The 22576-nt window shown below is 47.8% G+C and overlaps 1 protein-coding gene across 2 annotated transcripts in view; it reads right to left on the bottom strand.

Annotated features, from left to right (window-relative positions):
- Window positions 1-22576, bottom strand: part of LOC119455954 (CTD small phosphatase-like protein 2) — a 41391-nt gene that overhangs the window by 17067 nt on the left and 1748 nt on the right. For both annotated transcript variants that reach the window (XM_037717502.2, XM_049669462.1), the window contains exons 2-6: window positions 5921-6112; window positions 4196-4267; window positions 1588-1747; window positions 919-996; window positions 86-175 (exon numbers count right to left, since the gene is read on the bottom strand). In XM_037717502.2, coding sequence (XP_037573430.1) covers window positions 86-175; window positions 919-996; window positions 1588-1747; window positions 4196-4267; window positions 5921-6094 — 574 coding nt within the window. In that variant the 5' untranslated portion in view covers window positions 6095-6112. The remainder of the gene's footprint in view (window positions 1-85; window positions 176-918; window positions 997-1587; window positions 1748-4195; window positions 4268-5920; window positions 6113-22576) is intronic.

Genomic DNA, 22576 nt, shown 5'->3' with positions numbered 1-22576 from the left:
TAAAACACATTTTTGGTGTATCTCAGGCTTGCTGTTGCTTGATGTTAGTGTGTGCAGTCAGCACACAAGTGTGCCAAGGACTTACCATCCACAGGCAGTGGCTCTTCCTCATCAGAATTTGGGCAAGGATCAACTGCAAGACTTTGGAAGCCCAGCTTCGTGTCTGTGGCTGCCTCTGGAAAGCCAAAAGTAGCAATGTGTGGGAAGAGAGGAAAACAGTTTGGCACCTCGCATCTGGTAAGCTCTACATTGAGCTTACCTCACCAAACTGCCTAAGTTCTACCGGTTGTTTCAGTTTTGAATGTAACTATTACAGTCAGTGCTTCCATCGAAGTATTCACCATTATCTCACCATGCCACGAAAGCACGAAGCGAAACACGACAGAAACTTAGAATCACATTTGGCACGCACTGCATAGTGAAGAAGTTTGTGTTAGCAGATTAAGCACTGTATAAGGACAACTAAATCAGCTGTTGAAGTCCCTCTTAAAGCTGCGCAACATAATATAAATCACTTCTGCTTTACAAGTTTGCCATGTTGTAATTTCATCGAATTTTATGCTGCTATATTGAAATAATTTGTGGGCACTAAGTTTTATAAAGAAAAAGATGGCCACATGAGTTCGTGGGGTGTAAGCAGAACCATTGTTATTGCTAAACATTTGCAGTACCAGTTCTTTTTTTTTTTTTTTTTCTTGCTTCCAGGCCACTCAACAAACTCGTGGAAGTTGCACCATCACAAGACTAAGTTGTTTATGCCACATATTCACAATTTCGTGCCTAGCACTGGTAACAAAGCCTGAATAATTTGGAGTGCTGGTCATATTTGTTAATGACATACACCACCACAGTGATTAAAATGAAAGATATCCCGTAATCTTACTATATAAGGACACCAACATTGTACTAATAACTTACCATTGAAAAGTTGGTAGACAGGTGAAAACAGTGCATCCTCAGGGCCTGACGGCTCTGTCACTTCACTGGGGGTGTCATCTGGCGAGATGTAAAATGACAATGTAGGAATCTTTTCATACAGCTAAATCAAGTGCACACTCTACCGCCAACATGCATGCATAAATCATCAGTCAGCTAGGAAAAAAAGCATACTCGACTTAATTTGAGTTATTGTAAGCTAATATTACTGGTTTTCAAGTACCAATAAGGATAATTTATGAGGCCTCACTAGCAGTAGTGTTACAGAGACACTATGGAGGAAGTTAAGCTAGATCGGTAAGCAGCTTCCAGAATACTGAATAAGCCAGTCCTACTGGAAGAGGATGGGTAAGCCAGGAAGGATGCAATAAAGGCCCTTGGCAACATCACTTCGCCACCACTATGCTTGACAACATTGACAAAGGGACCTCAACACTGTCTTTTTGAACTAACAACCAATACCTCTGAAATAAGACCATCAGCTGAAGGACACCTATAACAGAGCCATCTCATTTGAGGATTTAAATTGTTTGTTGCTTTACTACACGTTAACGCCCTGGTCGGTATGGTGGCCTGTTGTTCTCATAATTCCGATTAATCACCGTAATGAAATGAACACTTGGGGAAAAGAATGAAGTCACACATATGCACCTGTGGCAAAGATGCGAGTCTTTTTGCAACACTGGCGCCCTGGCTTCTGCCGAGCCTGCTGTATGCACCGGCCGCTGGTGATGAGGCTGGTGTCATTGTCACAGCCACCAAAGCTGCCGGAGTCCCTCGGCCGTTTCAACAGTCTTTTTTCTTCATTTGTCTGCAAACGACAAAGTGGCAAAGGTTGGTGCACAGACAGGTTCTTCTGGCATAACCAAGCACATGACATTTTCGTGTAAAGCCACCTAATTCTTTAATAATACTAGCATCTTGTGGCGGGGTAGACGTGGTCACATTAAAGCGCACATGTTGCAGCGTCGTCTGCTAGGTTGTTCTATTCAGTATGACTGTGTGTGTCCTGTTGCAAATCACTGACATTATTAGATTTAGGCGACTGTACACAGGCACAGAGTGACCTGAAAGTTACATGAAGTGCATTTTGAAAACAGACAGGGCAGCTTATGAAAGTTTTGACCACAGAACAAACTCACACAGCTTGCAGCATGTTGAAGTAGGTTGGACTGTACACTGCATCAACAACCTAAATAATGACACCACTGCTTGCTGAGCACCAATCAAAATGCTGGCTGCCATTAACACGAATAGTGCATTTTCAAAAGGGCACATGAGTGCATGTCTTTGAAGTTCAACACAAGCGTCCAAATGTCTCTGAACAAGCTGAAGTGCCAGTATGTGTCTTTTTTCTTTCCATTACACTTTCAGGCAACTTTTTGCAGCAAAGTAGCCAAAGTTACTAGACCAAAAAGAAAAAGAAAAGCACACAAACAAGGACACTGCTGGACATAGTCTCAAACTGATTCGTGTTTTTCGGGTAACTAAGAATTCAGTCTTTTGTGTGGAGTACATACTACTATTGATATATGTGCCTGGACATGCATGCCTCAGTGGCATTCTGTTGCTTAGCTAAAGGTCATGGGTTTGATTCCTGGCCACATGTCAATGGGGATATGGATTCAAAAATGCTTGTGTACCACCTAGGGTTGCCAACAGTCCCGAATTTATGAGGACAGTGCTGACTTCTGAGTAAAACTCCCTATTTCCGACTTGACTCAGACTCCACACAATAACCAACACAATGTCCACACAATGCCCAGACTTTTACACAATAACAATTATCAAACAACTAGATATCCTTTTTGTGTACCTTACAGCTCAGTTGTCCATTTGCCTTTTGTTGATTTGCATATAGATAAAGGTGGGTTCGTTTTTGTCGTGGTTCTAGTTCTGTTGTACAAACTACCATTCACAGTACCTCTATCTGTAATGGTAGCAACATTATGCCCCTGTCACACAAGGCTTTGTTGTACATACAGACCCGCGACTTCGGGCACTGACAAGGTCAATCGTATGCACTATACACACACACACTATAAACACAGTGTATGTGTGCAAGACCAATGGTGCCAGAGAACATAGGAGCATTGGTTCCACTTGCTTCAATGCTCAGAACAGCTGCAATGACGCAAGTATTTTTCTTAACCCTGACTTTACTAACACAGTCTGAGCTGTAAAACAAATAGTTTTTCAGGTTGCATTAAGGGGCCCTGAAGCACTTTTTGACCATAGTAAAAAAAAAAAAAAAAAAAAAAAATGTTGCCGATCTGTTAACAAGGCTCCTGTGATATCGCACTGCATGCAGCATAGAAGTTGCAATCTCGTGTCAAAAGCAGTGAACAGCCACTTGCTCTCGCATTCGCAATGTCGTCATGAAAAGCTGATCGAAAGCAGTTGACTGACCAACACTACTGGCTCATCACGAGAACATACTCATTAATACATAATTGCCAATTCTGAGTTAAATAAATGAAAGATATATATATATGTCTGCGATCTCAAAAGGATAGAAAAATAATTTCATCATTGCACTGCTCATAGCTGCGTCTGCTGCGTAGCGTAGTCTACCGCGGCTGCCACGGGGTGCCGCAATGAGCCCTTTTGCTACCATGACACTCAACTTTTGGCTGGGGCTTTGCCCTCTTAGCTGCTCTGCTGTGTCGCTTCCAGTGTGCTAGCGGAGAAGAAAAGATAGAGAAAGCCAGGGTATCGGTGCGATAACTCCAGTTATAGTTTGCGGCATGATATTCATGGGACGACATAATTTAAAAGTGAGGCTATTTTGTGATTAGTTAGAAAAGTGTTTCAGGGCCCCTTTACAGGGACAACAAGCGAAACACCAAGTCTTGCACGGCACATTGTTGTTTCAAAACCTTTTTATCTGAATTCCCTTGGATGAAAAACGTTGATTATTAGCGGAGAAAATAAAGGCTGAACTTTCCTTTTGTGATCTTGCACCAAAACCATTATGTCAATGACGTCTGTTAAGCATCATGTATTTTTACACTATTTTCATTTGAGAAGCAAAGAAGCTCCTAACCCTTGATGTTAGTGCTCCTCTTCTCTCTGTTTATTCCCCCTACACTTGTGCAAGGTAGCCGACCAGAACTACCTCTGGTTAACCCCGCTGCCTTTCTACGTCCTCTCTTGCTCTCTATTCATAACTACAGTAAAGTTGGCCATAAATGTAGTATATGTATTTTATGTATATGTATACATATTTTTCAATATGTAACAAACACCATGCTCTCACCATCGAGTTTTTCTTTCTTAGTGGACTGGCAAACCGTGGCTTGTCTAGCTTTCTCATGGCCATGTATGAACCCTACAAGATGAAAGAATAAAAATTAAAATGCTTCATGAATGACACACTGACAACCACCTCGTCTACATAAACTAATCCTTGACAGGAGTGAAGTATGACTGCCTTCTGAAAATGGTTTTGGAAAACTAATAACACAAACATTACAGTCAACTGAACACACTCAATGAGAAACTAACAGAATCACGCCTGTTAGGCATGTTCAAAGTATATGATGAAATCTTGTGTACATTAGAACATTTGCAATGTAATCTTGATAATTCTAGCTCACAGACACCTGCATATGTCGGTCTGTGTCTTAGTGCAATCTCCCTAACAACGAGCCAACTCTCACCTACATCATTCTCTTGGCACTCCTGCTCGACACTGTTACCTCAGTCTGTGCTCACAGTTTAAGCAACGGCAACCAAATTTCTTACCCGAAAAAAATTCTCCGCATAAAGGCTCAAGAACGACAGTAGCAAGACTGCTATAACGTGTTTCTTTTAAACTTCAAACAAATTAAAAGAAATAATAATGTGTAGCACATAGTAGCCCATTTTGACCTATTCAGGTGAATTACTTGCCCAACAAATCACAACGTCCAGGTGGCTAATTGAAAAGGTTTGCTAATCAACTCTTTAATTATTCTCTTCAGGGTACCACATTGCAATTGTGAAATTAAACAGAAATCCTTACATTAGCTACGCACACTAACAGTGTGTTATTTGACTCAGGGAGCTTTGGCAGCACGTGGTACAGCTCAAAAGACGGGATCACACAGAGTCGCTTTCCAATTGGTTTCATCGACTATTGTCAGAACCAGCTCTTTTGTCTAGAAAACACCCAATATATTTAAGCAATTCAGTTGGCGAGCTTACAGTAAACTTCTTTTACTGGGTACAGAAAAAAAGGAAACAGTGGAGGCTTCGGCGGAACGCTGTTGACGTTAATTTTAGTCCAGGGACACTTTTGCGATGTTGTCCTGTGAGCTCTTCTGTTTGTTTCCTTCGTCGGAAGAGCTGCTGACCTCAGTCATAATCACGTTAGTCTTTGCTTCTTGAAACTATGTATACCTCGGTGTCTGAACCATCATCGTCCCAAGAATAAGAAGATGAAGAAATGTCTCTTTTCCCAGAAAACGGGCCAGCGATACACGCATCGCCTCCGTCAAGCGCATTTTGAAAAGGTTCGTTGCCACATGAAAAACACGCTATAGATGTACAAGAAGAAAGAAATCACTGGGCACGTACTGCCATCTGCCAATGGAAACATCAATTAAGCCACGAACGAGCGTCTCTCGTTTAAAATGTTCAAGGGGAGTACAAATACCACAAGGACAAGCCACACTTGCCCAAATGCTTTAGGATCGTGAGGGCTGCTCGTCCGAAACTGTTCAGGAGTTAAGGCCAGATATCGCCAAAGTGATGCTAACCTTATGACTTCTGCTAAGCAAGCATGCCTCCACTATGGCTTGGCTTTAATTTTGCAATTGCAACATATGCCACAAAGTCAATAAATAAAAAGTTAATTAGTGAATATTCCTAATTAGCCACCTGGCCATGGTGATTTGTCATGTAAGTAATGTCTGCACTATCTGTCACAGATAATTTTTTAAAAAGGTTATTCAAACTAAAAAGGAAGGTGCTATGCATTTCCCCCTGGCTTTGTGCTCACATTGTTTCCTCTGTTCTCTGATGATCCACGCATGCCTGGGGTTCCACGGCACCTTGCCACTGTGGCCAGATTAGCCCGATGCGCCTTGCGGGCTTCATGCGTGGTCACGGCTGCTGCTGCAGGCTCAGCCCACTGGCGGCCTTCGCCAGCTGTGCGCCGGCTGCCTACTGGCATGCTGACAGCATGGCTGCCCTGTACAGAAACATGCCTGCCATGAACATCAGCAGTGAAAAGCAACTGTTACAAACTGCATTCACAGACCAAAAAAATTAATGTACGTGTATACAATGTACATGTATACAAAGACACACACACACACAATGGGAAGTCTAAAAATCCTGTTGTTGCCTACAGATAAAGTACGTTGAAAAAGGGATACCCTGACAAAAGCCATGCCATGGCCCGAAGGTTAGAAAAGTTGCCTTTGAGCTGTATGCCACCTATTCTCTCTATATCTTTCTATCATCTCAATTTAGCATCTTATGTAAACATTGGTGCAGAGCATTGTGCTTTCTCGTATGAAGGCTACCATTCTTAGGCTCACTCGATGGTTAGGATCATTCCACCAGGTATGTAAGCAGCTCTGGCAATACCGTTAGCAACAAAAGTACCCATATGTGGCAAAATCACAATTTTAGCATGATAGCGTCAAGGGCCCGGTGTTGCAGAAAATCCGGTGTCGGCGTCAGCGCCGGCCGGCGCCAGTGCAGCTGCTTGTCTCAAGTGACTGCACCGATAAGTTGACTAGTACTCGTGTTGTATAATGTTCCGTTTCATTTTCAGTTCTTTTCGCATCATCTGTCGTGCTGAGTGACCGATGCCAGTTATATGGGGCCGTATTCTGAAACGTTCGCCTAGGCGAAATTTCTTTTTTCGCTTTCAGGCGTGCGCCGATTGGCTGTTTTAGCAAAATTGGATGAGCTGATTGGGTGGTTGAGCCCGACGTCATTCAATTTTGCTCAACCAGCCAATCAGCGCGCACGCCTGAAAGCGAAAAAAGAAATTTCGCCTAGGCGAACGTTTCAGAATACGGCCCATGGTGACATCATCATCCTTCGGCAACACAGAGCCAATCACAAATGGCAAGAAAGTTGCTCTAAATATGGGTACAGTGCATCAGTTATCCCACTGTATCAAAAGCAATGCACTATGCAGGATTAACCACATCTAAAACAATTACATCTGAGTCTATGAACATGCAAGCCATGGTGCATAAAAGGGGCCTCTGCAGACTTGTTTCCAAGGAGGAAGAACAAACACCACACTTTGATCTGATGAAACGTAATGAAAACTCGTGCAGTGTGGCACATGGCGAACAGGTGCTTCGGAGCCGAGAGCTAGGGGTCCTTCCCGATCATATCGATCGTTTGGCATTCGCAGCAGAAAATTCCTTCTAGTGAATTTTTCCGTTGTTGGTCTGCCAACAGAGACTCGATCAGACAGCTCGTACTGTGAATGCCGGGCCTTCGCGGCTCCGCAGCACCGAAATCGACAACGACCCTTCGCGTGGTCGATGCATGCGCGGCCGCCCGCCGCACACATTTTCGCGCCCAAGCTGTCTCTCTCTCTCTCGCACGCGCGCGCGAACGGCGACGACCTCCACCATCTTCCCCTACGGGAGAAACTGGGAAGACCGCTCGGCGTGCGCGTGCGAGCGTGGGCGGCGATCAATACGCACGACACCGCGATTACGCCGCCCTGGGGCAGCAAGCAGGCAGCGTCGTCGTTGCCGTCACTCGCGCCGGAGGAGGGGGGACCCCTACGCGTCGACCCCCTGGCGTGCCTGCCTCGATCGCCGCGACCACACCATGGGTGCAAACCCCGCCGCGCGCGCTTCCGCGGATGGCGGCGCGTCGGGGCCCGGCCGCGGCCGCCGGAGATCGAAGTTGTTTCGCTTTACGCTCTCCCCCACTTCGACTCCCCTCAGCTTTTGAACTCGCTACGGCTGGCCTTTTACGCTGGAACCCCCGCGACCCCGCGAGCGCGCGCGGTTCAATCCCGTCCGATGCGCGCGCGCCAGGCGAAGTTCGCGCGCTTGGTTCGTTGAGCGGATGTGCTTCCGCAAAAGGTGCCGAAGGGATCGAGTCGTGTAGGCGTTTATTGAGTGGTTATACAACTACGCAAAGTACCCGCGGCGGTAGCTTAGTAGAGAGAGAGAAGGGAGGAAGAAAGCTTAGTAGCTATGGCGCTGTGCCGCCGAGCTCGAGGCCGCACAACGCCATGCCGGCCGCTCGGCGGCCACATTTCGATGGGGGCGAAATGCAAAAACCCTCGTGCACATAGCTTTAGATCCACGTTAAAAAAAAGAAAAAACAACAACAACCAGGTGGTCAAAATTAACCCGGTGTGCCCCACTGCGGCGCAATCAGATCGTGGTTCTGGCACGTGAAACACCAGAGTTTATTTTATTTTCTTGACAACGCAAAGTGACTGGTAGGAGGCATCCTTAATTGCTTCTTACCAGGCGCTTGGCGGTAGGTTCCTGTCTCGCCTCATCTGGGACCTTTTAAATAAGGAATCCGATGGTGGGATTTGAACCAAGGCCCTCCAGCGCATGAGCCCGATGCTCTAGCTATTGGTTAACACTTTGCCACGCTCTAGCCAAATTGGTTAACGTGCCCGGTGTGCCGATATTCGGATCGCCGAGCCGATATCCGAGATCGGGCGGCAGGACGAATCGTCCTCTGAGGGTTTCGGTTCTGTCAGTTACGACAAAAACCGCTGGCATGAGTTTCACCAAGAGGACTCAACGTCACTTAAAACGGGGACTTGGCACATTCTTTCGCTATCATTCCCTACACCCGTCCGATACAATTACCAGGAGTCCTTCTACACAATGCGTCGCAGCACGGCCTTCGTTTACACACATGCAGCTGAGCGCCAATTTTGTCTTTCATAAAGCGAACGCCAGTGACCGGAAACTGACGTCAGCGCCATCGCACCTTTGTGCCGTCATGCTGTGCAGGTTCGTCTATACAAGGTTTACATAAAGACCTTCCATACACTCCTAAGCGCACTCGATAGGAACATGGGGCCCACGTGACTGCTGTTATGGTGAGCGAGAGCGTCCCCGCCGACCGGAAAGGCGTAGCATGGTAAGAAGCCTGCGGCGGGTCCTCATCGATCCCTCATCTTTCCCTGATCAATACCGGTTTCGCGCAAGCACGCAACAGGACGGACTGCTAAGGGTGGCAGAGAGCTGTCCCACGACGCGTATACGGCGTGTTCACGTCACGCACTCTTCACCTTATTCTCAACGCTGAGGAGCTTAATGACTACAGGTCTACCTGCGAACTGCTGTCCAGAAACGGTAAAGAAAGTGACGACAGAACTGGCAAACGCTTGCGACTGTCTGTTTTTGTTTCAAATCGTTTGCTCCGAAGTACCATGCTGTTGGAAAGACAGCGTCAATTTACACCAACGCGTACGAAAAGGCATGTGAGGCGCCGCCTTGGCAAATTAGTTCTCCGGTACCAGTTTCACGAGGGTATCAGTTGTACATCCTCGTGCTACATTCGTGTGGAAGACAATTTCTTCTTCTTTTTTTTTCACCTATCTACTTCCGATTTCAAATCCAAATACGTGATACTGCCCCAGTATAAGCTTTGCCCGAGCCACAACCTCAATCGCTATTTTCCCACCATTCCTTCTCCAGCGCAGATGAGCTGGCTAATTGAGTAATCAGGCTGCCCGCGCTCCCGGTAAACGCATTTTCCTTTCGCTCGTTCTGTGCTGCAACAAATCCAACACGGACAGCAAGACCGAGGCACCTATCCTCTCGTCCGGTGGTAGGCTATAGCTCTGTTACGTTTCGATGGCGACCGCTGCGGTAACGACGACGACGCCGACGAAAAACGAGAACCCTCGTGCGCGCCTCGTGTCTCGTTTCCGCAGCGTTGCGTGCGCACGTTGTCCCGGCCGCTGTCCTCGCAGGAAAAGTGCTGCGACCGACACTAGTCCCCACCTCCACCCCGCGCCGACAACGGAGCGGAGGACACGTGCTCTGTGCAACGCGCTCGTGGCCTACTTACTTCTCAGAAAGGTTCCGTGGCAGCGCAGCCCGTCTCAATTATACACGTATATGTTGCGGCAACTGCTGCTGCTGCTGCTGCTCGAGGCAGGTATCGCGCCACGCCGCACAATCCTCGCAACGCGCGCACACTCACGAACACACACGCACTCGTAAGAGACAGGCGCACGGGCTGCTCACTCGTGTGAGTGCGTCCACGGTTGCTCTTGCCAAAACGTATTATATACGGGCTAGTTTAGCGGTGGTGTTGAGTGGCACAAATATGAAAACCACTACTATATGCGATAGCTGCAGGCGATTCGCATACGAAGGAACACGAGGAAAGGCAACATTATCGTCGTTACACAACGAAGCGGAACCAAAGAGCGTGCCTATTCACAGGAACGAGGGCAGAGAACTCACAGCCTGGCGCAGGAGGTGCACATATACGCTGCAGTGGGAGTATTCTACCAGGCGTATTTTTTACCCTACAGATGCGTAAAACGGTAATTACCATCGTACCCGCGGATTGCACTGCGGAATCGCCTTTGTTTCGACTATAGCCTCCGAGATCGTAGACGCTCGCATAACGCCTTTTTTTTTTTTTTTCCTTTCCTTTGTTCAACAGTATCTTTCCGACGCAACGCGACGATTGCCAGTAGTAGGCGGCCTACAGAAGACTCTCAGGGGGGAGGGGAGGGAGTTCTCACGCCGTGATTCGATTCCTAGTGCTTTCCTTGCGACGTAGATCTAATAAGCCTAGCGATATCGAAATATCTTCGGCGGAACTTTCAGGTTTTTGAGCATGAAGAGGTTTTGAGCACAGCGCCATCGGCGTCTGCGGTGGTTTCTACATTGCAGCAGCTCTCCTGCACGCACCTTAAATGTGCACCAGAGGCAAACAAATTATAATAAATCAGCCAACATTAGTAACGGACTTTCCGAGGCGCTTCGTTTACAGCTGCTACATTTGTGGACACTGGTGATAGCCGCGGTCTTCCCTTAGTGTAGAAGAAACGACCGTATATACTTGAAGCACCTATTAATTCCGCGGCAAGTACTTAGGTAAAGCTTAAATGCCTGCGTAGGCATCCCAAAACAGGGACTGGGTTTGTGGAAAAACGCAGGTGCCGCACCCCCATAGCCAAGCTATCACCCTTTCCTTCTTATCCCGAGTGACACAATAAGGCCCGATTACCACACCTATCACCGGAGTCTCCGCGCACAATCGCGCGATAAGATGAGGAGGAGCAGCGCAACAGCGGATGCTCCATCGGCGTGCGTGAGATGCACGAGCTGCGAGCGTGCGCAGGGAGACGAGACAAACAACGCGCACTCTCCCAAGACAGTGTGTGCCGCGGCGGCGCAAGGGGGGGGGGGGGGGGGGGGACGAGAGAAATGAGCCTCTCCTCTCGGGCCGTTCGCGCAGCACAGCGCGCGCGACGGCTGCGGCGCGATAAACAAGCGCGAAAAAGGAAAAATAGAGACAGGAGGACGGCGGCGACGAGCAATGAGTGGAGGGGTGACGACGAGGAACTACGAGGCACGGCACTCTCCACCTCCATGGCACTCTCCCGCCGGGCCTAATCTCGATCCCAAAATACTCCGGCGTGTTGTTATACACATCCCGGGGTGCAGCGCGAGCGGTACAAGTGAAAAAATACAGGGACCTTAGGCACAAGAGACTCCTCGCCCCCTCTAGTGGGAGGCAACGACGTCGCTACCTACGGTGCGACCAGGTCCAGGTAGCAGCACCGCAACGCGGCTTGCCATAGCGCCATCCGCGGCATGCGCACCCTGCGTCCGCGGCTGTCCTCGTTCGCGCCCGCCCACCCCTCCCCGTACGGTCGACCCTCGCCGCGCGCGCGGTGCCGGCGATGGCCCCCGCACGAGCGGAGCGAAACCGTCGGAGAACCCGTTCGTCGTCAGGGTAGTGTCCCGACTCCCAAGCATCGGGCTCCGTCGGTGCTTAGGAGGAAGGAGACCGTAACCACCTATCTCTCGGGAGGCCGAGCGCTGAAATCTCCCTTTCCATCGCGGATTTGTTCACACTCTTCGAGTGTTTATTATTATTTTCTTTTTCAGGACCATTTTCGGTAAGAGCTGAGAAAATGAAGATGACAATTCAATTTTTTTTAAATACAATTTCGCGCCGTAACCACGACACCGGTACGGTGGTACCGCCAGCGCGACGTCACGAATTTCGAAGTAGTATTTAGTATTTGTGCCGTTGAGGTTGAGTAAACGTTCTCGAAACTTGCTTAGCGTTATTGGATCCTTTAAAATACAATGCAGTCCATCTCTGCCGATATATATATATATATATATATATATATATATATATATATATATATATATATATATATATACACCTAGGCCGGAGCAGACGCCCATCAAAATTCACGGCGTCACGGCTAGCTGGTGCGGGAACTTGAAGGTGACGTCACCACCTGTCTGTCGTTCTTGCGTCTGTTCTTGCTCAAGCCTGTTCCCGCAGTTGAAGTGGCCTTTCTTGTGTGTGTGTTTTTTTTTAAGGGGATAATTTACGGATACACCTAAAAATAATTTTCTAGAGCCGTCCCCTTCCTTAATATAAAGGCTTTATTCATTCATTCATTCTTTAGCGTCCCTTCAACTATACGCTTGCAGCGAGACAGCTATAGCGTGAGGAGCGGGATAACGACCGTTCCCCTCCCACACCTTCACCGCCTTTCATCATCATAAAGGCCCTCCATGCACACTTTTAAGCAAGCGCTTTACACAGGGTGTGAATTTGTACGAGTTGGACATCCATTCAAGGACATGTCCTACATTAGATTTAAGCAGCTACATATTGGACCTCAAGCCTGTCAGCGCGAACCCCCTCTTTCACGAGCCATTTTGCTGTAGGACTTGAGACGTTAGCTCCGACAGAACGCAACGCTGAAAACGAAGCAATGCTCGTCTAGCAGCTGTCTCAGATCGCACAGACGCTTGACAGAGGAGAGAGAGAGAGATAACATTTATTTCATTCCGGCCCCTTTTGAGGAAGAGGAGAGCATGGAAGATAAACAAATGACGAAAAACTGGGTCCGTCAGAAGCGTAACAGCATACTTCTAGTTACGAGCATCGCAATGTTCAACGGTCCGAGAATTCGACGAGAAGGAACTTGAAGCACCGGCCTAATATCGCGCCACCGAGCAAGCGTGGCTGACGTCAACACGTCGAGCAGCCGAAGATTTTTCTCGACATTGACAGGCCGAAAGCGCAGGACCGACTAAACATGATAGCGAGCAAGGTAAAAAGAAAGAAAAAGAAATGAGCCAGGGCAAAAATGAGGTGACGGACCTGTCGTGCATGCACGCAGTTTTTGCCGGGCCTATGATTACGGCATTTCTGTTTTGACCGATGCCTCGACCGCGCATAAAATGAGCGGTTTGGCCTCTCAACGAAAGTGTGAGGATCAGTGCAGTGAGCGCACAAAAAATGGCATGACCTGCCTCCGGAACAACCTGCACGAAAGCCGCCGAAGTACGCATTACCTATAAATCGCCGGTTGCCCAAGGACCTCCGAACATTGGAATGCTTTAGAATAGCACCGAGGTATACTTGATCAACACCGCCGTAATTTAGCTCCACGTACGGAGGAAAGCAAGAACCCTAATCTTCGGAGCATGTAACAAAATAATAAAAAAGTACAACCAGTTCGTGCAAGCATACGCAGATGGCTATAGCACGCCTGGTTACAGACGTGACAAAAGCGACGCAAACGCACAGCAGGGGTGCGGAACGCATTCGCGCTACAATAGGATCGCAACGGCGCATGCACAGGATGGGGCACGCAATATTTTGACTCATAAGCAAGGACCTCGAATGAGAGAAAGAAACATCGATTATGATAGAAATGTTTAGATGTCGGCCTGAATAAAAGTTCTGGCCTGCTACTCTGCATAAGGACCTCGAAGTCTCTACTAATCTGCATAAAAGTGAAACGTCTATGCACGAAGTGTGCATCTAGGCAGCGCAATGGCACGAAAGAGAAACTATACATTCATTTGCACAGATTCTGCCTTTTCCTTCACAGAAAAAAACGTCTCTCAAATAGCCTTAGGAGAATATGGCCTACTATAGGATGCAGGGAAAGAGAGAAAGAGAGAGGGGGCAACGACGGTACTGAAGGTTTCCTCTTTCCTTAGTAACTTTAAGTTTAGTAAGAATGTCCCTGACTTCTCATGTCATATAGTGCGAATGCGTCATCCCGGTGTGAGCTACGCGCCTATAAGAGCAAGCGCAACTCGAATTCCGCTCCCTGTATTTCCTTCTTACTACTTAACGACTCATCGACGAACTGCTCATAAGGCTACGGCACCTGGTTGTTGTGCGGCGTTTACTTACCAGGCTTTCGAAAGCACTCCCAACTCGCTCTATTGATTTTAACCGTCCAGTTAAGCAGCCGGGTGAGCGTCTTCGTAATTTGCATGTCACGTGATGCTGCGGCATAACCCATCTAAATTTAAAGAGAGGAAAGAAGAAAGGCACCCGCAAAGTCTTTGCACCAAGGAATGTGCTCGAGGATAACCTTGGACGGCGCATTTTGCACAACGAGCGTATAGCATTCTGAATTAGGTTTCCTCAACCGTCAGCTGAATAAAAGGGGGGGGGGGGGGGGGGGAAACACATTTCGAGCTCGGAATAAACGCAACATAATGGGAATGCCCAAGACTGCTCTGTACGTAGACTGGCTTAAAATGCCAACATGGCTGAACTTGCGTGTCTCTAGAACAGCACCCACAAACTATACGACCACTGACCTTAATGTACCTTGGCAATGTGTCAATATCATCAATTAATGCATCGTAATCTACATGTACGGCTGGTCCGTACCTTTTTTTATGATGCCCTGCAAATTACATATAAAAGTATGACTATAGAGTTATCAAATGCGCGATTACTATACACCCGACAAACTGCTTTACGAGTGGAGCTCGCGCAAAGGGCAAAGCGGACGTAGGTACAGCACTCCGTTTTTAAAGGAACACTAAAGAGAAAAATTAGTTCTCTATCAGTAGATTACCCTGCCGCAATACCGAAAACACCCCTTTACCGCGAGAAGCCGCTTGGTAAGCCAGAAAGCAAACGAAAAGCACAGAACGCGAGTGGCGACGCCACCTTGAAGTTCCCGCACCAGCTCACTGTGACGTCATGGATTTGGACAGCGTCTTCTAGGTATCAGTTAATTCTTTAGCTGTAAAGATTGACTACGCTGTGTTCTAAAAGAGCCCAAAACTGAATATGGCAAGTTCCGCAAATTTTTACTGAGCCAACGTGGCCCAAATACGCAAAATTACTTTAGAAGTCGTGACGTCACAGTGAAGTGCTGACCGTTGGGGTTCCCGCGGGAAATTCAAAAAAATTAACTTTGAGCTTCATTTTCTCTTCTAATTAATTGACGAAACGAAAGCAGAGTTTTCGAAGAATACTTTATCAGTCTAAGTTGATTTATTGTTTTGCTTTAGTGTCCCTTTAACGCGACTGTCGCGACAGCATGAAGGGCCCCGTGTCGCAAAAAATCCGGCATCGGTGTCGGCGTGGGCACGGACGCGTCGGTGTCGTTAGCGAAAATATTCATCCCGAACCATCCCGACGGCGCAGACCCTCCGCGTGGCGCAAGGCGTTAGTGAACAAAATTCTATTTCTGAAAGTAAAATGCGTTAGAAAAAAAAAAAACGTAAAGTACGACTTAACCAACCTACAGACGTGATAGCATCGGATTGTGATTTGAATATACGAGAAAACATATTTCTCTTACACCGAAACTCAAACACAAACCCCTTATCCAGCATTTCTTCAATTCATACAGCGGTGCGCCGCGGTGCCTTTCTTGTAAAAACACCATCCAGATGGCGCTCGCCTCCTGGGTAGCCAAAAAAAGCTGCAGTAGCCAGGAAGCCTGATAAGCAGCCAGGGATCTTTGAATGCTATCGCGTTCCACTCTTAAAGGCGAAGCTTAAGCGTCCTCCAAATTTTTATTTGCTCGTTTGCCACCACGAACACCGGTTGCTTGCAAGCGTTGAAAGGACGTAACGCTTAAAGCGACACAACGTGCTGCGGGAGCCTCGTGCTGAGCCTTGACGACGATTCCGACGTCCGGCAGAGATCCTGTCAAATTCTAAGAATGCAAGGGGCGCCCGGAAAGCGGCGGCACCTTATCAGAGGGTGCGGAGTTCATCGAACGCAGCAAAAGGTAGTTGAAAGGAGGCCAAAGAAAGCGATGGGCCATGTGCACTTTCAGTCGCGTTGAAGTTCACGAAATATTGATTTATCTTTAGTCACGTAGACTTAACAATCCTACCCTCTTATGGTGAGAATATGCTGATTGACTAACTGAACTAGATTGAAAGGTGGACTGGATGACTGGCCGCTTGACCGACTGACTGGCTGGCTGGCTGAGTGAGTGCGTGAGCGAGTGTGTGTGTGTCTGGTGGTTTGACCGAATGAATGACTGCTGACTGACTGACTGACTGACTGATGGGCTGCTTGACCGACCGGCCGATCGATGATGAGTGGTTTTAGTAGAGGGGTGCTATATTCTACAGCCCTACGGGAGCACGGCTCAATGCCTCACTGACTGGCCGACTGGCGAACGTTCGATCGCCAGTGGAACGATCGCCTCTTCCGTCTCCCTCGAACCACCGCGGCAGCCCAGTGGCTATGGCTGCGCTGCTGAGCTCCAGGTCGCAGGTTCGATTCCATGTCGCATTTCGATGGGGGCGAAATGCAAAAACGCTCGTCTGCTTGGATTCGTGCACGTTGAAGAACTCCAGGCGGTCAAACTTAATCCGAAGTAACGCACTACAACGTGCCTCACTCAGCTAAGGCGTTGCGCTCTTGAGCACTAGGTCGCGGGATCGAATCCCGGCCGCGGCGGCCGCATTTCGATGGAGGCGAAATGCAAAAACGACCGTGTGCTTGCGTTGTAGTGCACGTTAAGAGAACCCCAGGTGGTCAAAATTAATCCGGAGCCCTCCACTACGGCGTGCCTCATAATCAGGACTGGTTTTGACACGTAAAACCCCAGAAAGAAGGTTTTCGCAAGTAAAACCACAATGTTTTCCCCCTTACCCCCGGCCCCCTCCCCACCCCCTGCGCGCGCGCGCACGCACGCACGCACGCACGCACGCACGCACGCACGCAAACAAACAAACAAACAAACAAAACACGCAAGTAAGCAAGCAAGTGCCTATGCGCATGTATACGCATTGCCTTTCAGCTTCGCGATCGCAAGCTGGAATCGACACGTGCTACGGCGTGCCAGAGCGGTGTCTCCGACGCGGGAGGCTGTGCGAAAGCGGGACTCTCCCTGGGGTGACACACTATACGCCGCCGGATGCACGGCGGATGTGACGCCTCGATGGCACCATCGCTGCAAGGCGCCGACGGCTTTACCGACGGCTCCGTGTACCCATGGACCCGCGAAGCGCCAAGCGTTACCTGCGCGGCGCTGAGTTACTCGATTTCCGACGGACTCACGACTGCACTGGCGCACACTGCGTCACACGTGTCAGACAGGGCCACATCATCACATGAAAACCGAGGAGAGAGCCCTCCACGGCCGCCATCGGCGTCCTTAACATGACACTATTTTCATCCTAATAATTACGTTTTCATAATTACTTTTGCGACGAGTCTGGAGAAGGGACCACGCGTTGCACTTCTAGACATTAAAACTGAAATAAGCTATCTATTAGCCGTCTGCTGTCAATCATACTTCGTGAAAGCGTACCTTGTAAACATGCAAAGCTTATGCCGCACTCAATATGCCTCTGAAATTGGCGTCCATACTCCTTTAACTGTATTTCAGGGTGCCTACAACGTTGGTGCTTTCGAATTCCCAGATGTTTCCCAGGCTTTCCGCATTTGTTCTTTATGAAAATTCTCTGGCAGTTTATAACACTGAAGGTTTAGCTAGTGAAAAAAACGAACAACAACGCACACGCAGAAAAAAACAACAGCTTGCCACTCGATTCTGCAATGGGAAAGCTTAACCTGAACACTCAGCGAGAGGTTCACAATTTCGCTAGTCTGCTTCACCGCAATTCGATGCAAAGCAATTTCGCAACGCGGGAGCGCCCTCGGAAATTGCGCCACTAGTGCTTTTTTTTTTTCATTTCGTGCGCCCTACAACTATCAATCAACGTTTTTCATGCAGCTGCCGGGAAAAAAAGTTTGTTCGTTTGACCTCTTTACTCGACCAATTAGAAAGTGTACGTATTACAGGCTAGCGTGACACGACTGTCAAACAACAGCGACATAGACTGTTTTATGCCCCCCCCCTCTCGCTCTCTCTCTCTCTCTATATATATATATATATATATATATATATATATATATATATATATGCGATCTTCACGGGATTCAGAAAATAAAACGTATCATCCGAAAATCGTATTATCCGAACGTAATCGTATATAAGGAAAAAAACGCATTTCCGGAAAAGTGTATTATGCAGAATCGTATCAATGAGATTCCACTGTATATATATATATATATATATATATATATATATATATATATATATAATTTTGTAGCCTCGCGGTTGTCTATTTTGAAGTTGTAGAACATTTACGCACACTTTTCACAAGCTCTTTGTGGCTTTCTTGCAAAGAGTGTGGCCTCATTCGGGCCGCTCGAAAGGCATTCGTGTATCACACGCACGCGCTCAATTTCTGACCTTGTGCATATATATTCATTCCAACTCGCACGCTGCTTTTTTTTTTTTTTATTTTCTCTCGCGTGTACTGATAGCAATACCTTTTAACAGGCCTCACATCAGCACAGCGTTAAAACTTCATTTTTCAGTATGCTGCCAGACGCTTCATGCCTTTTGGCTGCGCATGGAATGCTTGTTACTACTTAACAGTGCTGTATATCGTGACCACTTCATCGTTGCCGCGACAGTAAATACGCCACTTAATTCTCAGCTCTGCGTGCGCTATAGCTAGCCGCAGCAGGTAGGGTTGGGCGGTATGCTTAAACTGTCAATATGTTGCATGAAACGAAGCACGAGTTTCACCAGAGATGGTAGGCTACATTCACATCGCGTAGCCTGATTCCGCATAAACTACTATACCCATGGATTCTGGTTCTTTAAGTCTATACTATACGTAATATGAATTCCAGGAATTCTGGTTCCTTATGTCTATCTATATACGTTATGTGAACTGAAATTCCGTTTGCTACTTTTTTTTCCTTTGATGTATTCTTTTGTAGTATATAGTGTCCTTGATGACGATGCTGCGAAAGCTTTATCCCCGGAATAATTTTTTTTTTTTATTGCGCGCACGTTTCAGTTCAGTTTGGTCGGTGACCAGGAAATGCGCGCTCCTAACAGAAACGAGTTAACGTTATCGCCTAATATTCGTCTATAGGCTAATAGACTACGAAACGCATGCTAAATGTGAGGAGTGCAGACCGCTTACATCTTCCGATATGTTCATCACGCTAAACGATGGATAAACACACCCGCACACACGCGAACATACACGCACACAAGCGCGCTCGCATGGCTAAACACTCCACAGGCCCAGAACCTGAGTAAAAAAGTACGAATCTGAGAGAATTACCCCTAAATAGACAAACTGAACAAGCTATGATCACTTGATGTCGCGGCTGGGACTATGGTATTCAAGCGCGACAGGCAGCGGTACGAAAACACGCTGCAGCCTCGTAACTCGAACGCGATGCACTCCAGATGAACGTAACTTCACACCGCCGCGGTGCAAGCGATAACCCATTGTTCATATACAGCGCAGAGATAGCTATGTGAGCGATATACTGTCGGCTCGATAGTCATACTCCCCTGGGCTCGGAGTGGACGTTCAGTGTGGATTGGCAAGGCATATGATGTCTGTACCTTTCACGGTATTCGATTTGCCTTAGTGAATTCTTTAAGAATGTGTAGACGTGTTTCATCGACCTGTGCAGACAGACAGTACGCGGACCACGTCAAGACTGTTGTACGAGCAGACAGCTTTAGCCGCATTATGCATAACCTGCAGCTCAAGCAACTAAGAATATGTGATTGGGCTTTGTTACTGCATGCGAGTGAGATGAATTCCAAGGCGTGTTTGGCTGATCACCTGTGGTGCCGTGTGTCGTTGATTACGGCGGGGTAGCTTTGTTGTTGCCTGATGGTTATACATTAACGGGACCGAGACAGCAGTGAAAACATTTCGTGTCCACTGGAGAAAGAGGCTCAGGATCTCCTTCGAAACGAGAACAAAGCCGCGACAGCTGGAATGCGGCGTGTTTTAATTGCTCTGGAAAAAGTTACGTGACGCCATTAAGACGGGCGGGCGGGCTTTGTCGGCCACTTCAAGTGGCCTTGACGGAATGTGCTGCGTCTTAGCTTCGTAATGCAGTCTTGTGGCTCGTACCACTGACCAAAACAACTGGTGACCTAAAGAAAAAAAAAAGAAAAAAAAAAGACAGCTAGTACGTGCGCTATCACGTGCACTCTCGTTCCTTGAACCACGACGTGCCACCACATTTTCAAGACTGGGCACGATTTCGCGAATTGAGAGCCCAGTGGTATAGTGAACATTCTATAGTACACTGTAACAGTGGTGACGATGCGCGTTGCACATAATGCAGCCAGACATATGAGTGAGCTCAGCAGTCAGTGAGAAGGCGATGTAGAGGCGTGGTTATCTATCCCGCAAGGCCTCTCGTGACACAGGGTGTAGATGAGTAGCGGTGGTACAAGTGAAGGCAACAAAGCGGTACAATAGCTGTTTTGCGACAACCGCGACTGCTCTTCCACGGGACTAGCAGTTTTCCCCCATCGTCGACCTCGACTCGCAGTCAACGCTGTCAGCGGCGAAACGGTTGTGTCCGCCCCTCGCCTCCGCGCTGCGCGTGCGAGCGCAAATCGGCCGATCTTGTTTGCGCTCGGCTTAACGAGACGAACGGTTCGTCGTGCGCATGCGCCGCCTGCCGTCAACAGCGCGAGCCGTCAGCGCGCGCTTCGCGAGCTCCGGAGACGGCAGGTAGGCCGAACAGCCGAGCCCGTCGGCGTGCGCGAGCCGATGCGAGAGGATAAGCGTAACCGCTTATTCGATGGTTTCAAGATAGCACAGCGAATGCGCGACGCGGTACAGGCCCATATCGCCGCTGCTGGCACACAGGCGAGACGCGCCATTGAACCCGCGCGAATGTGTTTCAAACCCTCGTCCAATGATCGTCGTCGAGATGAGCCTGGGCCGGGTTCACGAAGCTTAACGGTCTGTAAGAGCGACTGTCCGACCGCGTGGCACCTGTTACACCTCGGTTGGCCAAGTTGAGATGCGTCAGTTCCGGCGAACCGTTTCCGTACAAATATTGTACATTATTATAATTTGCGTTGTGAAACGGAAGTATGGTTCCGGTCGTCAAGCGTTATAAGTACACCTCAGTCTTCGAACTGGCTGATGTCGAGAAAGTGTCACCCTTCCTGCTGGATCGCACAGGATGAAACGTGGAAACAAAAAAAAAAAAAAAAAAAAAAAAAAAAAACGAACTGCGGATTACCTGATCGTAATTTATAGTAAGAGAAATAAGTTATAAAGGACGCGGAGGAATCGGTAAGAGAGAAAAAAAAAATACGACCGAGAAAATATATCTATCATAGTGAATTAGTGCCATTCAAGTAGTTGGTAGCTTCCTATGATATATGTTGTTTAATACACGCTTAACGACGCCTTTTTGTCCCATTCGGGGTCACAAGACAAGTACATTTTCTCCCTCTTTTCTCGCACTGTGACCGTTTTCGTCGTGTTAGTGGTAACACTATAAGCGATGAGCTGCAAATGCCTCAAATCACCGGACAACGTAGCGCGCACAATCTCATTACTGTGTAACATACATCATTCGTATAGGTTAGTGACGCATATCTAGTTTACAAGAACTCGTGGGGACCCGTGCAGCCTGAGGGTTTCCCGTGGCACTCGGTGGCGGTTTCTTCAGCTTGCAGGATACACTTGCGAAGCCACGCGAGATACGTGTACATATTTTAGAGCGGCGCCCCATCAATCTCCAACATGTTCGTTGTCATCCTGCACCAGGCTGCATAATGCAGTCGTTCACTGCACAATCAGCGTCGCACAGCCTACATTTCGTAACGCCTCTTCTCGAGTACATTCCGAGCACGGTCTTTTTTTTCTAGGAGCAGCCCAAGCACAAGCCATTGAAAAAAGAAAGCTCCGCAGACTTGGTATTTGGCTGAATTGAGCTGCACTTTTGTAACCTTCATTTATATGCGATATATTTCCAGTCGTCATTACAAAACGTATATGCTGCAGACGAAATGGTGATTATGGGCGAGAAAAAATGAAGCTTCATGAACAGAACCTAAAATTTCTGCGGGTGTTGAGCGCCTATGTATATATCAAGTGCTTCAATCACGATCTCGTCGAATCTAAAGTATCTTCCGAAGATTGTTTCCCCGCTAAGGTGGCTCCATTTTTACAAGAGCCGGGATTGTCCTTCTTCGCTGGTGCCACGATCAATGAAATCGACGAAAAAAAAAAAAAAAAAAGCCTACCTGTATTGTAGCAACTGAAGGAACAAGAAAGTGGTATTGGCATTTTTCATTTAGCGCTGTGGAACGTCGGTCAGCGACGGCATAGCG

Source organism: Dermacentor silvarum, chromosome 6 (assembly GCF_013339745.2).
Source record: "Dermacentor silvarum isolate Dsil-2018 chromosome 6, BIME_Dsil_1.4, whole genome shotgun sequence".
Lineage (NCBI taxonomy): Eukaryota > Metazoa > Arthropoda > Arachnida > Ixodida > Ixodidae > Dermacentor > Dermacentor silvarum.
This window is presented reverse-complemented; position numbering and strand designations above follow the sequence as displayed.